Source organism: Biomphalaria glabrata, chromosome 2 (assembly GCF_947242115.1).
Source record: "Biomphalaria glabrata chromosome 2, xgBioGlab47.1, whole genome shotgun sequence".
NCBI lineage: Eukaryota > Metazoa > Mollusca > Gastropoda > Planorbidae > Biomphalaria > Biomphalaria glabrata.
In genome coordinates, this window is record NC_074712.1 from 28325702 (window position 1) to 28343803 (window position 18102).

Below are 18102 nucleotides of genomic sequence, written 5' to 3' on the forward strand. Positions count from 1 at the left end.
CTATGTATCTTACATTCGTCAGCTTTCAGGTCTGTGTTTGTGCTAATGTCATAATCTGTCCATGCTAATTGACTTATGTATGTATATCTCACCTGCTAATTAGCAAACTTAAATGGAAAAGGTAAACTGTAATGTTGTGATTGAACTGTACATTTGATTGTTGTTCTATCTATAGCAGCCATTGAATGGCCATTTAAAAAAAAAAAAGTTTTTTGTGTTAATTGTTTTCCTCCCTATGATATAAAATATGTCAATTATTGTTGTACTGTATCTATAATATCAACATGTGGTCCAACCTATAATACAACATACACAGTGGATGGTTATCCAACTTGGAGTGTACACAGAGCTCTACACCATACTGTTGGTTATTAGTTCAGTCTCTCAGTTTCTCTCAGACATCACAAACTTTTAGCAATTAACATATGTACCTCCCTAACTAAACACTAAACACATAGTGTTTCTTGCTGTCAATACATAAACATGTATCTGTGTCTTGCTGTCAGTACATAAACACATATATGTGTCTTGCTCTCAATACATAAACAGATATATGTGTCTTGCTCTCAGTACATAAACACATTGTGTCTGTGTGCTCAGTCAAACACAAATATCTGTGTCTTGCTCTCAGTCAAACACAAATATCTGTGTCTTGCTCTCATTAGTTAAACACATATGTGTCTTGCTCAGTCAAACACAAATATCTGTGTCTTGCTCTCAGTACGTAAACACATATCTGTGTCTTATTCCTTGTACATATCTACTTGTATATTGTAGAGGTTAACATTGAAATACCACCGAGAACGTGTCTTGTAGAAGTAATTTTCCAGATAGGCCTACAAATGCCCTATGTATTTGTGTGTGTGTGTGTGCTAGTGACAGAGTCAGCGATGCCAGTGTCAAGTCACTCGTTAGTTGGTTGACATTCACTAGGTCATGGTGCTCGACCAAGGCTGACTGTCCTATTGGTTTCAACATGATCTCTTCTGATCTTGTAAAACAGACATGTAGGGTAGCTACGATGCTCCCTTGAATGTATACAAGCATCCATAGACGAATGGTAATAACCACTAAATACTTTGGTTAGTTCACTATAACAGAGTACTTTGACACTTAGTACTTCACATACTTTTTACAAAGCTTAGGACAACTCTCTCTGTGTGTCTGTCTGTCTGGTAGAAAGGTTTATTCACGTTATTTCTGCCACACCCTCTTTGCACAACTATTCATTGGCATAGACAAGACAGGAATCAATTTTAAAAAATTAACAAATCAGTCAATTAATTATTGGTAATTAATTACCTAGTTTGATACCAACAAAGAAATTTAATCCTTCAATATTCACAGATATGTAGGTATGGTCCCCTTAGATCATTGAACACTTTCTCCCACACCCATTCTCTGATCAAGATGAAACTTTAAACAATTATTTATTGTACCTAACAAAACACAAATCAACAAATTAACCAATACTCAATTATTGGTAATTAATTATTTTGTTTAATATTGATTAAGGAAAATAACTTAATAACTTCTGCATTATTGAGAGATTAGTTTACACACGGAGTTCTCTTCAATAAGCTTTGCCAGGCGCGGGACTATGCAAGAGTTAGGGCTGGGGTACGGTGTGGAAAGACCAGCAGACCATTGAAAGATGAAGGAAAACGTACGCGACCAATGTTCAAACTTCCACTCCCCCCTTGTAACCGAAACACCTCCCCTGCAAAAAGGTTACAATACAGTACGAAATGGTGGTGAGAGCCTAGACTGCCATTCAAACTAAAGAACATAGATCTGTGGAGTTAATAGTGTGATGGGGTAGAGCTATTGTATTCTTCTTGACTCGTTGAGCGCTAGTCTTAACTTGTCATCCACCCGCCTGCTTGTTCTTCCAGAGGATCTCATTTCTCATCAGGGCGGAAGCAGACTTCGAAGTCGCATTTTGATTGTACCACCCCTTTCACTCCTTTTTCCAAGCATCAAAGACAGCCGGTGGTGACCATTGTTCAGTGTTGACATACTACGTCTATGCTGACCATTGTCCGGTCCAATATTGGTACAACCATTTCCTGCGCTCTTACATTTGCTGTTGTCGTAGAGTTTCGTGACATTCTTTTCACTATTGACATTTTCATGAAACTACAGCTGATGAGGCCATTGCTTGGGCTAGTTCCTAGCACACAGCCATACCATAGGATTCGTCGGTCTGTTTTAAAAAGTGGGAAATGCTGACCATACCAATTCAAGTCAAAGGACATTTTCACCAGATGTCAGAACCCAATTTTTGTCCAGTTTAAACTAGTGGTAACTGATGTACCGAGTATCTCTGGTTTATATCCAAATTTGACATTGCGTTAAGATTGAGTTCGCTCTATTCTCTGCTCACCTGATAACCAAACAGAAACATAACACAAACCCAGCCTCTCTGGACTTGTACATGACTCAGAAATAAAATTACAATTGTCCATAACACTAGACTAAAACTAGAATGAAGTGCTCCTATCAAAGCATCCATATGTCAGCACTAAGACCCAGTTCAGTCCCACCTACAGCTAGTTGAACTACACACGACGTTGATAACATGAGAAACGTGAACATGAAATCTCGCTTTCTTCTGATCAGTAATTAAGAAAACATTCAACCTGTGACTAACTCCAGGTATCTGAATACATCTTGAGGCCACCTTCAGGTTTTGTCGGCTGAATGACACTGGGTCAGATGTCAAGGTTGTGAGGCAACAGTTTTGTTGTTGTTGTTTTTTTTAAACATTATCCTCGTTTTATGTTTTTCTTTTATGTAGCAACCCATTGCGTCTCAGTGACATACTAATACTGTACCAGGCTGAACACCAAAAGTTTTCAAGCTACTATTAGATACATCATTTACTTCAGATTTTAACTGACACTTTATTAAGCTAATTGAGGTGGCTTGGAGTCTATACATTTTAAATATGTGGTATTTAAGAAAATACATGTTTAGAAGCTACTTGTATCTAGTCCTACTAGTCTATGTAGATTGTGTATCTCTTCTTGCACACACTTACGCTAATCGAGCGAATGTCTGCTCACGGGGGATGTGCACGTCGAGAAACAGTTGTGTGGACTAGGGGGGGAGGAAATAAGCCGATGTTTAAGTGGGTTGGGGGTGGCTACGTTCTGACTGCTATTAAACGATTTAGTATTTTCACAGGCCGTTTCCCGCTATGCAATTTAGCGTAGCAAAGGTCAAGCTACTTTAACCCCAACTGAAATGTAAGAGTAGAATTTTTTAAAAAAAGAGGTAAAACAAAAGTAGACCGGCTGTGGTGTCAGCACTGTGGATTGAAACTGCGCTGCTCTGTGGAATGAAGGAAAAGTTAGGATTATGATATGGTGGCGTCTTAATGCTAAGATGTCCGATGTAGCGGTGTGATCATTAGTAACCCACAACACGCCGGCTCTTTGTGTAAGCTACACAGCGCAGTACACAGCTTGCTGTTACCGGCAATGTATTGTTATTGTCTTGTTGAAACTGGCCCGCTGACCCGTTACTTGTTATCACGTACTAGCCGATAGATTTCGCGTCCATTTCCTGGTTGGCATAGCCAGTAGGCTACTTGAAGCCTGACACATTCAGAAATCGGAAGGTGTTATCCCAGAGGCAGGTCATCGGGCGTGTAACGTGTAACACACTAAACATTGTTCCTGCTTGTGCCGGTTCATCTACCTTTGTTATTGTGCCTCTAAGTCAACTGAGCGTGTGTGCTGTAGTTGGATATCACACAGACACTGGGATTAGTCTACAGTAGTTACAATGGTCACTATGGATATAAATGCTAAGTGAGTAGACTATTTAACGAAACGTGTTTTCTATCTTAGAGATCTAGATGTAGTAGATCTATTTTTGTAACATGTTCCATTTTTTGTTATTATATAGAAACAGTGATAATACATAGATCTGATCTGTGATAGACAAACTAAGAAAATAATAATAAGGCTTGTATTCCAGTCCTAAGACTAGTGAGGAATGCAGTATTTCCAATGGCTGCCTGCAGCCTCAGCTGTGACCTACATATTTTGCCACATCCAGGGCTAGCATAACCATTGTCCGCTGTTAATAATTGTCAGTATGAAGAATACAATCTACACAAATTTAAGATTTAATTTATTGTTCTTAATGTCTTAAGAGATTAAGATTAGATCTATGTACATTTCAGTCTGGCAGATGCTTTCACTTTTTTTTTTTTGTTGTACAGGTTGTTATATCTTTTATTAGATCTTGATGTTGATCTAGAATTTCTAGATCTCTCTTGACTCAGTCTGAGATCTTGCTTTATAAATAATAATAATAATCTTTATTATCCATGAGGAATTTTTTTTACACATAACAATACATTAGTAAGAGCAAAAATTTATAGTATCATTTTGTAATTTTTGTACAGTGATTGTTTAGTTAAATTTTGTTCAATGATTGCACCCTTGGACATGGTGCTGTTACAAATTCTAATCTAGATTGAGAGTGGTTGGCTTCACACTTTAGTACTTGGCCTACAAATTATGCAATTCTTAAAGAGATTTTAAATAATAAATAGTTTGTACAAAACATAAGGGCTCAAAATAGTTGACATAAAAAATGAGTCTACAATACAAGCACAATAAAATAGGGTGAATTATAGCCCAGTGGAAACCCATTGACATGTCATCTGTGAAATTTCAAATTTCAGTTACCGCAGGTTGGGGCTAATTTCTAGATTTTCATGCTGTCCCTAAGACTTCTCAGTTTTAATGATTTCTGACCTTCGTTTTCGTTTGTGACACAAAAGACCCACAATTTTCTGCCCGCAGGACAATCTTGTAAACCATTTTCCACACAATGAAGGGAACTTAGTGAATCATCTGCCCCATGGAGTACAAACAATACAAGTCTGATATAGAATGTTATGTAAGGTGTTGTCTGTCTGAATGCTAAATACAAATCCTGTGTAGTGAGTTTCAGCACTTAGTTCTGTAGACAATCTATGGCCACATTGTTACATGATGCATCTGTGGACATTGGGATAAGATTTGTGAAGCAAATATACAGTCTATACATGTCAGAGTTGTGAATGAAACAATCATTTTCTGAATGAAAGCATTATTATGATTATGTGTGTGAGAGTAAAGAGCTATGTATGTAAAATTGGGTAAGAACAACATGATGTGTATTGAAAGGAAATTTTATCTCTAGTATTTTAGAAATAAAAATGTATACAAATAAATAATCACAAAAACAAATGGTAGTGTATTTAGTTTTTGCATGTAGGAAAGTAAATGAAGCAAAAAAATTGATGGAAATTATTGTAACATTTAAATTGAAAATAAATTGTGGCAATTATGAAGTAATTAAGCTTTCTAGTCTAGGGCTTGTAGTATGTTTGTCTAAATTTTGACTGAAGTTTGAATCTTTATTTCAGAGTGATTTCTTGCAAAATATTTGGATATGAAGTTTTATGATTTACTTTTCTTAATAATATGGATTCTTAAAATTTTAGATTTAAAACAAATACATTAATTATGTAGTGTTTGTATTTTGAAAAAAAAAATATGAACATAAACCATTCAAATGAAGATTATTATTTATATAATTTATAAATAATATTAAAAAAAAACAACTTTATTGTTGGTTACATAGTTATTAAAAAAAGAATGTTCGTATGTTGTTGGAATTCTATTCCCACAATGCAGTAATCGGTAACAAATGCTAAATGTGCTCAGTGTATCAAGGCTAAACTTTACAAAAAAAATGTCTTTCTTGTGTAGTTCTGAAACTCCAGTGAGAGTAGCAGCAACAGTTGTCTGTTATCTTGACTTACCTGTAAGTCAGCAGGTGGAGTGTCTCAACTCACACACACACATGCTCACACACACACACACAATGCACTGATTGGTTTCACAGCTCTGCTACACTTCATTTGTATCTCTACCATACTTATTTGTTGTTTCAATATTTACTGAGATACACATAGTATAAAAACTAATTTGATGTGTGTATTGTTGTTGTTGTATATTTACCTATTGTATGGAATATTTATATAAATGTGCGTGTATATTCACTTGTATTATTGTTTTTGTTGTATGTGTCTTTTAGCGTATATATTATTATACATTTTGTGTGTATGAGAATAACTGCTAGTTGTAAGTGTTGGCTTTAATTGTACAATAATTAATAGTTGTTCATTTGCACAAAAATGTTAACACTGCAACAGTAATATTAACTAGGCCAATCCACTTCATTGCTCATAATATGTTGGTTTACTTTCATTCTAGATGTGTGCCAACAAATGATTTACATAGAAGTGTATAGATGGGATAGTGAAATCTTCTAATTATTCCGTCTTTGTTTTTTATAATCAACTCACAGAATATTTAGATCCATCAATAGTTTAATACTCAAAATTGTAGTTTATTTTGTTATAAAGTTTGTTGTCATCTGGGTTTAAAAAATTACAGACAAGACCTCTAATAAAAAATTGAAACTTTAATTCTAATTATATTTATATGAAGTTATCTAAATATTTATGTCATGATCGTTGTTACTGTAGCAATTATTGTCAATAAGACTGAAGAAAATGCAACAATGTTAAAAGTAATATATTTAAAGTAATACAACATAATAAGATATATATATTTAACTATGTTGAAAGTAAAACCGTTCTAATTGTTAAATTTAATTTCATTTGAATTGATATACATTATATTACATATTTGTACATTACAAAGGAGATTTAGCATAGAATGAGTCTCCTGGCTCTTATTGTGACATAATGGTTTTTATAATATAATTTATTAATGTCATTGATTGTCAAGACAAAATGTCAGCAAACACACAGCATTCATTGGCTTGATGAAATGATAGTACAGTGTTCATAATAACCACTAGTCAACTTACTCAATTGGTCCAGTAGAACACACCCAGTCTCTGGATACAAGTATCTCTAATGAAATATAAATGATCTATATTGTAATACAAAACATTTATAAAATTCACTCATGAGTATTCTTTAGAAAAGCCATTTTTTAAAGTCATGCAGCTTCTATTCTTGTGTTCCAATAAAAGATGATTTAACATTGAAGTACATGTATCCAGCATGTTTTCAATGAGTGACTTACATTATTGCTATTGCTATATTTAGAAAGTTTATATCAACTCACCCTGTCTGTCTGTCTGGTATGTTCACTTACGTATGTTACCTTTTCCCACCGTATCTCGGATCAAGTTGATCTTTAATTGCACTTAATGAGGTTTTAAAAAAAAAATTTATAAATTTAGATTTATAATAATTGTGTGAATTTTCTGCCAGTTTCTTGATCAGTTTCATGGTGGATGCCCGTGGTGGAGCCATGCGAGGATGCCGTCACCCTGGAGTAAGGGTCATCATTCCTCCTAGAAAATGCTGTATGCCAACTCGTATCACATGCCGCCTGGTCAAGAAAGAGAAGTTGACCAAGCCACCCCCAATGCTGGAAGGAGAAGGATTAGCTGCCAGAGTTCTGGAGATGGGACCTGCTGGAACCAAATTTCTAGGGTTAGTTTAGTCTTAAAGTTCAAACACTTGTTTAAACATGGATGAACAGATGATTTTATATTTTATATATTATTTGATGAGATGAAGGTTCAATTTATTCATTATATATATTATCTTTTGTTAAAATGCACCTTTGAAAAGATTTTCTAATGAGCATATTCAGCTCTGGACCAATATATTTATATAATAGAAAATTTTGAAATATAATTAAACATTTTTTCAATTTATGTTTTATTATCTTTGTTCACGTATAATGAAAAGAGAATATTATTTGAAGGTTATTTAATAGTTTCTTTTACAAGTTTAATTTCTTGTATTTATCTTAATTTTAACAACCTTATTTTTTTCTAAAACCAGTCCTATCCTGCTGGAAGTCCCACATTTTGCATCCCTGCGTGGCAAAGAGCGTGAGGTTGTTATCCTGCGCAGTGACAATGGAGAGACCTGGTATGAGCACCCAACGCAGGCCACAGAAGATGCTGTGGCAGAGGCCTTGGGAAGCAGTGCAGAAGGTAAGTCAAAAGATAAACATGTTACCACTTCAGCCAAGACAGCCATAAAATTAGATTACATCAACCAAGTCAACTAATCTATATTACATTGACAGCCAAGTTGAGTTAAAAACAATCTCTTTTTTTTTTTTTGGCATTTAAAATTTGTAAACAAAATTTTAATTTGAATGCCTAAACTTCTTAAAACAAATAGTTTTATCCTTAATTCAGCATATTGTTTTGTGACTTCTATTTGTTGACATCCTCATAACAGAAAATCCATGTTTTTTTTTTTCAAATGGTGTTAAAAATGAAAACCTGTTTGTATGTAGACCTTTTATCTTATTCATTCTAATGTTCACCTTAAATATTTACATTAAATGGTACATTAAACAGTGCCAGTAATGGTTACAAAATATTCCTTACATTATTAAAAGTTATACCAGCATTTCCAATCAAATTTCAGAACTTGACAGTGAAGAAGACCTATCCACCAAACGTATCAAGAGGATCCTGACCACTGACCTGCCTATGTACTTTGCCCTTGTGTCTCGTGTAACAAGGGTGAAACAAGAGAGCACAGTCATTGGCACAGAGGGAGGTGTTCTCAGCTCCAATGTGGTACCACAGGTCCAGGCAGTTTTCCCTGAAGGCACTCTAAGGAGACCAATCCCAGTTGGCTTACAGGTGAGTTGTTACTATTTTAACTTTGCCTTATCAGCTCACCATCTTAAGTAGAATTCCATGGTAGCTTCATCTGGTGTAATAATAATTACTTATGAAGTGGTGGACAAGTTAGCAAGAGCCATTTCAAACCAGAAGTGAATTAGAGATCTTTTGTCTGAATTTTTCTTTATTTGAGAATCTATATTGTAAAATATATATGTGCATCCCCAAAATTTAAACAAATTATGAAACCATGACAGAAACCTTTTTCTTTTGTTTTCTTTAAATGAAATTCCAGAAAGTAAACTTGTAGGATATGTCATAACAGTTTGATATACTTGATATCACTGCAAAAAATTTTTTTTTTAAATTAATATCATAACAGCCTGCAGTTCTTATTGTTATCAACTTAACACTTACCATTTTACAAAAGCTAAATACTTACAAATTAAATACGCTTTTCAAAACCAATAGCAGTGTTAAAGTAAAAAATATCTCAGATGTGTAAATCCTGTAACCTCATTAAAACAGTTTGAGCATAAAGATAGTCTTGATTGTAATAATTCTAGTAGAGCAAGTTTTATTGACATTAGAGTAATAGTCTTTGCGCTAACTGTAGATATGATGACAGCAAATCACATTTATAGAAGAACTAACAAAAAAAGTTTCTCTGACATTTAAAAATGTCCTTGATATTTTTCATTAGTATTATAGTCTCCACCAAAATGAACCTTCTAATGGTAAATTAGTTCTATTGGTGATTAGATCTTAGCTTACAATAAGGCAAGCATTGTTATTTATTGCTAAATTTGCTAATACCTTTCAACCCTTTTTGTATAACAAGGGAACACTTGAACTGAAATATATTTTTCATTTTTACATTTTTAGCCTCCAAAAGGGCGTAAAGCCAAACGGGTAAAATTTGATGACTTGTAGGGCTAACAAAGTGAAATGTCCAAAAACTTGTCCAGAACTGTGTGCTTCTGATCATGATCATCATGATGATGTGCTGTGGAAGCTGTCACCATGTTGATTGTTTCTATTTTTACTGTTGTGCTAGTCAACTTTAAATTTGACATTTAGTAATGTTGTCAGCATGCATTATCTGACTGTCTTCTGTTGTGTTTTTCTACATTGCAAGATGTCAGTGTTGGCGGCAAGGTTAAGTTCAAATACACGGCTAAGTCTCTACTACTGTATTTTTTTTAAATTTAATTATTGGATACCTGTTTGAATGGCTTTTTGTTTTTTTTCCAGTAAAACAAGGCAGCTAGAGTTAGACTGAGCCTAAAGTCTCTTAAATCTCCTTCACATGGGTGTATTACTTATGTTTTTCCCCCTTTGTTAAAATGTGTCTCTCTTCTTCTCACTATAATTCACAATTCATGTTGATTTTTTTTTCAAAACTATGTTTAAAATATGTTGACTTTTTTTTTATTCACCATAAGATATAATATATGTATAATGCATTCTGGACTTTTTAATTGTTGGGCATAACTTTGTATCTTGTTAAACCTTGTGATGAAATTGCTGTTCTCTATGTGTGCCATATTGATTTAGATGAGGTCTTTAATGCAGCAACAAGTGGTAATTCTTTTGAAATAAAAATCTATTTATATTCCAAGTTTATTTACACCTCAGCACAATAGTTATGTGTTTTCATTGACATGATATTGTAAGATGAGCTGAATGATTGTGTGGGAAGTGATGTACACAGTTTGTTTTTGTTCTCATTGACATGATATTGTAAGATGAGCTGAATGACTGTGTGGGAAGTGATGTACACAGTTTGTTTTTGTTTTCATTGACATGATATTGTAAGATGGGCTGAATGATTGTGTGGGAAGTGATGTACACAGTTTGTTTTTATTTTCATTGACATGATATTGTAAGATGAGTGATTGTGTGGGAAGTGATGTACACAGTTTGTTTTTGTTTTCATTGACATGATATTGTAAGATGAGCTGAATGATTGTGTGGGAAGTGATGTACACAGTTTGTTTTTGTTTTCATTGACATGATATTGTAAGATGAGCTGAATGATTGTGTGGGAAGTGATGTACACAGTTTGTTTTTGTTTTAGAAGCCTGTTCTCTTCTTTGAAAGTGATGGCAATCAGCAAATCTTCTTCAGTCTGACATGTATTGCAGTTCTGCTTGTACTTTTTATAAGGGATTTTACATTCTTTTTCCTGTGCCATAAATCTCTTGAATATGTATATATCTGATTAGACATGAGAGAGCTACTTCTTTTTGAACTTGACATGGGACAGCTACTTCTTTGTGACATTGATACACAACAGGACAGTGGTGTCCAACTTCTTTTGGCCTAGGGATCTTTCAGATTTCCAACACAAGTGTCATTGGTTGTGTCACTGAAAAAAAAACCTTCAAGTCCAATGGAACCAAGCCTTTGTTGTGCATTGTGGGCGAATATTTGGAGGAGGCCTGAAAGCAATGCATAGTGGGCTAGAAATGGCTCATGGGCAGTACCTTGCACATCACTGCAATAGAATGTTTGCTTTGAAGTGATACAAATATTGTTCTTTTCTGAGATTATTGTACAAAGTAAGCTATTCATAATTAATTACTGCTGAATCAATCCTTAAATAGCATCCATTGATCAAGATTTTATATTAACCATTTAACCTTTTTTGCATTTTTTTTCCATATCATCCCTGTTACGTACGAAAAAAACAACTAGTCAGAACTTTTGTGTCTGTGTATATGGCTTGCTTTTAGAAATATGTCTATCAAGTAGTTGAGTCATCACCTTGAAAAAAAAAGCAACTGATCTCTTGGGGTAAAAAAAGTACTCAGAGAAATTTGGTCTATAGAACACTGTCCCAGTGTTGTGGTTTGATAATCTACTGCTAGCTCTAATTTTTGTTCAAAGACAGCATTTTTTTTTTATATCAGATGAGTTGATATGGTTAATAATAGAGATGTTCAATAGAACCATTGGCTTAATTAATTTTGGAGGGGCCTTTATTTGGGTAAGTTGTTAACAGCATGTAGCTCCCAGTAGTTCTTACTATTGAAAGAATTGGATTGGAATTAGCTCTCCTCAGATGCTCTGACTAGATGTAAGTATCAAAGTGACAATCACTCATTTGAGCAGGCTAAATCTTAGCACTCTTCATTTCATCTACTGCAATCCAGCCAGCCACAGTAATCATCAACCTTCAGCTCCTAGTTTATTAAAGTCTGCTCATTTTCCTCTTCATTGAAAATGGACTCCATTGCTTGCTGCTGTGCTTATAAAGTGATCTAGTAGATGAAGTGGGCTACAATCATCTGTAAGTTTCTCCATAATAATGGTTGCTGAAATCTTGTCTGGACATCTGTGCAGAGTTTGGATTGTGTGTACTTTTGTTTTCAGAACATCCATGTCATGCTAAGTAATAATTCAATTGAAGAAAGAAAAGTATGCTTTGGAATTTGTCAGATAACCACTTTTTGTATTACGATTGACTTTTTGACTTGCCAGATACTGTGATTGGTTTTAATACATGATGTCATTTAATGTCACAAGTGTTGGGAATGTACTTATACATGACTTTTATGTTTGTCAAGATTTTTTTCTTGTATGTATGAATAAAAAGTTGATTAGCCCGGTTCATTGTTTAAAACAGAAAGTTTCATTGTTTAGTCCAGAAAGTTTCATTTTGGTTGTGAAGGCTCCTATTTGTATTTTCTTTGTCCTTGTGGTTGTATTTGTTGAAAGTACAAAACTGAAAATAAAAAGCATTTTAAATTCAATGATTCCTTTTTTATGATATGTAGTCATGTCTCTCTGTTGTGTTATGTTTGTTTGAACTTTAGTTCATTTGAAGTTCTATATAGTTCACCTGTGTTTTGTATTTCTATTGTTAAAACTCATGACTAATGTAGCTGCCAGCTTCTCAGGCTTGGTCTTGTGACATCAATATTTTAAAATGGTTCTTTTAGCACATGTGTTTATTTCTTGCTTTTAAAGAGTTAAACCAACATTTTTGTTGCCATTTCTATTTCCTCCCTGCCATTGTTCCCCCTACTCTAGGCTCAACCTATAGCCCCAGAACTAGTTGCCAAACTGCTCGGCAATCGTGTTGCAGTCAGCCCCATTGTTACCATAGAGCCGAGACGACGTCAGTTCCACAAACCTATTACTCTGACAATCCCTGTACCCAAAGCTGCCCAGAAGGGGATGATAAACCAATATGGTGGTGAACGACCGACTCTCCGCCTTCTCTTCAGCCTTGCAGGTATGTCTTTTTACTCTAGCATGCTATTTCATTATCCTTTGAATAATTATTTTAATATCATTAACCTCTGTAATTACTCAATATAGTCTGATGCAAATTTTAACTTGGTCCATTTAGTCTAAAACAAACAATAAATCAACATTAGTGAAGCAATACATCTGATTTTCTTTCTGTTGTTATATATATGTGTAAGTATCTGTGTTTTGTAAGTTTGTGTGTGTGCGTGTGTAGGGACTTGGCCGGTATCCTCATCTCATTCCTTGCAGTCTTGGTTACTTACTTAGTCAAACTCAATGATTTTTGTCATGCAATTTGTTTCTTGTGAAGCCTACAAACTGTTGTGAGTCCTATTGGTGTATTACTATAATTTGTTGACCAAATGATATTTTGATCCAAACACAAAGACTTATTTCTATAAGAGAAAACTTATTAACATACTCAACTCACATAATACTCAAAAATATAATTATAGCATATTTATGGTGAGTTTGAGATTGTGGCTGATATCAGCTATCTAAAAAATCACTTTATTGATTTATTTTTCAAATTTAAACAGTTGATGGATAATACTGATATCTAGCTGAGTCATTTTTTTTTATAAATGGTTAAATCCTACAGTTACAATTGCTATCAGTGTGCCTTATAACAAAGTACTTCACTTTAGGCACAATAGCATTTTAATACAAATTGTTCATATTTGTTACATTACAATAGAAAGTCAAAACAAAAAGCATTACACATTTAATTTCCTAATACCTCACCACACTGTGATAAAAATATCCATCTCTCTTGTCTTCTTAAGAAGAAAAAAAATAACACTAACCTGGATTATAGCCAAGACTTTCTTTGATAAGCTTTAAAGGCTAGAATATTGATGTTGAAACCTTTTGCTAACACAGTTTGTATTATGTATGTATTCCGAGTCCCTTCTAAATGGTCTGGAATATAGAAATACATAAAAGTTGTTTTTTTTTTTATAAAATCAAAGGAAAATGAAATTTTAAGTTCAATTGTTAGGCACAAAGGATTGAAACTGTTTAGCTACTAGTGTATAATGACAGCTGTGATGTGAGAATCTGTGTCAGTGCGTCTTGTCATGTGTAGATATCACTTGAAGCAATATTTTCACTTGTTTCTATTCCCAGCATCTTCATGTAGGATTCAGAAGTTTTTTTTTTATCTTCAATTTTTTTTTAAATATTCATTTTTTAAGCCTTTAAATTGCTTTAATTTTTTTATCAGTATTACTATGGAAATCTTTTTAAAAATGTTAATTTGGACACATTTCTAAAATGTGTTATTTAACCTTCTCTTTTCTATGCATGAATAGTTTACGTTCTGGTTACTTCAATGTGTATGCAACAAATTTGTAATAAATTCATTTTTTAGAATCAAGAGAGGGGCAAATATCTTAAACTGTATTGAGATTTTTTTTTTGATTTGCAAAAAAATACATATTGATATTTAACAAACGGAAAATAAATAATACATGTAAAGGAAAAATACATATCAAAAATTTAAAGCTAGTAGAAGGTGAAGGTATCAGCCTTTTTTAAATGTATTTTTTTTCCCACATACTTTTTGACTCATTATTTTATTTTATTTGGTGGTATTACTTGTTGATGGACTTATTTCCTGGCTCTATTCAAATGATTTTTGAAATGACTATTCTATGTCCCATTGGGCCCACAACTGTATTGCACTAGAATGGCTAGATTCTATTTGATGACCTTCTGTGGGGTGACCTTTTCAATAAGCTGCTGTATTTTTAATGTACATCAATTTCAGTTTTTTTATGCTACTTTGTAGACCCTAATCAGAAACAAATAATACTCAATTTTGGAAATTTTAAACTTCACTCTTGATTTAATGTTTTTAAAGTGTAAATTAATGTTGCTTTATAACAAACAAAATGCTCAATCCTCTTCATTTTGTGCCATTTGGTGGTCAGTCAATCCAAATAGAAACTAATCATTGTGTGCTAGGGTCAAACACATCTCTGATGACATCAATAAAAGTGACTTTCATTTGAATGTAGCCATTTCATCCCATTCATCTATATAACTTTAAGGTGCTTTGTAACTTTGACTCTATCCACTGTTTCTCTCTTTCTCTCTCTTTTTTTTTTGTACCCACTTATCTGTGCTGCTGCTGGTAGGCAACAGTTCTCATGGTCGAGGTAATCAATTGCTTGTTTCAGCAACCTTTTATTTTATAATTTTGTTGTCTTATTAGAAGCTATTCTTTTCTAAATGTTGATTTATTTCAGTATTATTTATTTTGTACATACATGTGCCATGAACTGTTTCTGTTGATTGTCAGTCTTCTGTATTGAAATATATGATTTTGTAATGTGTCTTTTCTGTTGGCTAAAACAATTTATCTTTTATTATTAAGCATTTCATTTTACAAAACTTATTTCAATGGATTTTTCTTCATTATTATTTGCATGCGTCATATAGGGATTTGTTAAAATTTGTACTTGTTGGGGGAGAAACAAACAAAAACTTGGATTATGTGCACATGTAGAAATGTGCACATTATATATAGAGTGAGAAATAGAAATTGTATAGCTCATAACATATCTGTTACTCTATGTATTATATAGAGCTAGCATTTTTTTTTTCATTAGCTAGATTTTAGAGTTCAGTTTAGTTTGTGCTTCTTTTTTTCTTCATGTATTCAATGATCATTTTTTAAATTAAAATGTTGTAAAAGTAAGATTTAATTATTTAAAAATTTTTAGAAAACGTGAATAAGTATATAAAGAATTTCTATATTGTTTTCAAAGTGGAAAAAAAAAAATTGGAATAATTACTTTTGATGTTGTGTTTTTTTGTTTTTTTTTGCTGTACTGATTATATATAAAATGGATATTTGTTCTCTCTCCATTTTCTCAGACCTTGAATTACAATGTCAATTACAATAGTTTAAGATTCCTTAAATTTAAACATAAACTTACTAGTGGTAAACTCTGATTAGTTTCACTCTGTAAATCTTTAAAATGAATATTTATTTCCTCTGTTCTCCGAATAATATTGTCCTCAAAAACTCTCTTTTTTTTTTATTAATCATTCTCTTCAGCTATTAACAAACTGCTATTCACATCATCTGATGTAGACAAAAATAAATTTAAAGAAATTTAAGCATCCACCTTTGTCAACTTATTATTTCTTTAACTGCATAATTGTGTTGTCTGCTGTTTCAGCTGATCCAAACCCAGCTGTTTGGGAAGATGTTACTGATAGCAAGCCTATGACTTTGGTGGATGACTGTGTCTCGTTCACTACCAAAGTTTCAGCCAGGTAATTTCAGTCTCATTTAGTCACAAGCGCTGATCGCTAAAGTAAAGTAGGAATAGAGATTTTCATAATTTCTTTAAGTTGTTGACAATCTTTTGTCATGGTCATATAACAATTGAATTGCTACTTTTTGTTTGTTTGTTGGAATGACCAAATCCTATAGAGAGAGAATCATTTTCTTTGTTTACATCTTTGATCACTTTTCACTTTTTCCTTGACAAATGTGTTCAGCCTCTACAAAAACTAAAATAGCATTTGTTAGTAGAAAACACCAAAGACTGTTACATTAAACTTTTGTTTTGTTTGACGTAATATGGTACACAAATTGTAAGACAAATTTCCATATGGATAATAACGATTATTATTATCATTAATAGGATAGGGTCACATGCTTGACAAAATTAAAAAAAACAAAACTTTCTTTAATTATATAATACTTTCTAGTCACTCTTATGATATTTTCTAGTTTTAATAATCTGGAAATTTCCATATGAAAACAAGACAGTCTAAATAGTTCAGTTACTTGTAGATGAAAAACTATTTTATTTCCCCTTCTAGATTTTGGTTGATTGACTGTCAGAATGTGGCTGAAGCTGCTCAGATGGCTTCAATACTCTATCAAGAAGCAGTCACTGTCCCCTACATGGCTAAATTTGTGGTGTTTGCCAAGCGAGACTCTCCAGAGGAAGGCAAACTGAGAATATTCTGTATGACAGATGATAAAGATGACAAGACACTGGAAAAACAAGAAAAGTTTTATGAAGTGGCAAGAAGCAGAGACATTGAGGTGAAAAGGCTTTACATTGATCCATTTCTTTTTAGACCTGTATTGCATCAGTTCACTTTACCATAACTTACTGGAAAAGAATGAAATTATTCATGTCATCCTGATACATTTTGTATTTTCCAGGTTCTTGAAGGGCGACCTCAATTTGTGGAGATGGCCGGAAATCTGATCCCTGTGACCAAGTCAGGTGACCAGCTCCACGTTAACTTTCGAGCTTTTAGAGAAAACAGACTGCCTTGCACTGTTAAGATAAGAGATCAAGTAAGGCATTGCTTTGTTCAAATAAGATAGATGTAAGGCATTGCTTTGTTCAAATAAGATAGATGTAAGGCATTGCTTTGTTCAAATAAGATAGATGTAAGGCATTGCTTTGTTCAAATAAGATAGATGTAAGGCATTGCTTTGTTCAAATAAGATAGATGTAAGGCATTGCTTTGTTTAGATAAGATAGAAGTAAGGCATTGCTTTGTTTAGATAAGATAGAAGTAAGGCATTGCTTTGTTTAGATAAGAGATTGAGATTTAGTCATTGAACTGTGAAGTCGAGTGTAAAACCAGTGACTTGGCAGAATTTAAGTCATTGGTTAATATGCATGACTAAATGCATGACGCGTAGGACATAATCAGCTTCTTTTTTGAAGTAACGTCTGTATTATATAAGATAAGATAATAGTCAATGCATTCTATTGAGATAGAATAAACTTTATTTTTTTATTGAAGAGAAGTCAGAGGATGATGTAGCTAGTTGAGGCCAGAAACATTGAGTCCTTCTTGTTCTAGAGTTTCTTTAACCCTTTTTAGACAGTGACTTTTTGGCACATTTGGTGCCTAGAAGACGGAGCACTTTTTACAAACTGGACAAAAAAAATTCATAACAAATAAATTAATTACTTTACATGCACAAAACTATATATATTATTGAAGAGAAATGAATGAGCGAATATGATCCCATAAAATCCAACTGAAATATCAACATTTATTTTAAAAAGCCAAGCTAATTTGCATAATTTCTGCGCAGAAATAAGAAAAAAAAATTTGTCAAAACTGAACAGAATAAATTTTTTTTTA

At 33.2% G+C, this 18102-nt stretch overlaps 1 protein-coding gene and 1 long non-coding RNA gene across 51 annotated transcripts in view; one reads left to right on the forward strand and one right to left on the reverse strand.

Moving 5' to 3' along the window:
* LOC106059375 (titin-like) overlaps positions 1-18102 on the forward strand; it is a 177498-nt gene that overhangs the window by 90650 nt on the left and 68746 nt on the right. For 45 of the 50 annotated variants that reach the window (XM_056019836.1, XM_056019862.1, XM_056019859.1 and 42 more), the window contains 9 exons: positions 104-121; positions 7319-7543; positions 7901-8055; positions 8501-8721; positions 12742-12946; positions 15105-15125; positions 16155-16251; positions 16807-17035; positions 17159-17296. In XM_056019836.1, the coding sequence (XP_055875811.1) occupies positions 104-121; positions 7319-7543; positions 7901-8055; positions 8501-8721; positions 12742-12946; positions 15105-15125; positions 16155-16251; positions 16807-17035; positions 17159-17296 (1309 nt within the window). Of the gene's footprint in view, positions 1-103; positions 122-3159; positions 3819-7318; positions 7544-7900; positions 8056-8500; positions 8722-12741; positions 12947-15104; positions 15126-16154; positions 16252-16806; positions 17036-17158; positions 17297-18102 lie in introns of those variants that run through there. The other 5 variants (XM_056019818.1, XM_056019865.1, XM_056019863.1 and 2 more) reach the window with 4 other exon arrangements.
* LOC129924547 (uncharacterized) lies at positions 10701-17237 on the reverse strand. The gene is made up of 3 exons (XR_008776522.1): positions 17107-17237; positions 13770-13884; positions 10701-12433 (listed from the first exon to the last, which is right to left on the reverse strand). It is a non-coding gene; the product is annotated as an uncharacterized LOC129924547 (long non-coding RNA).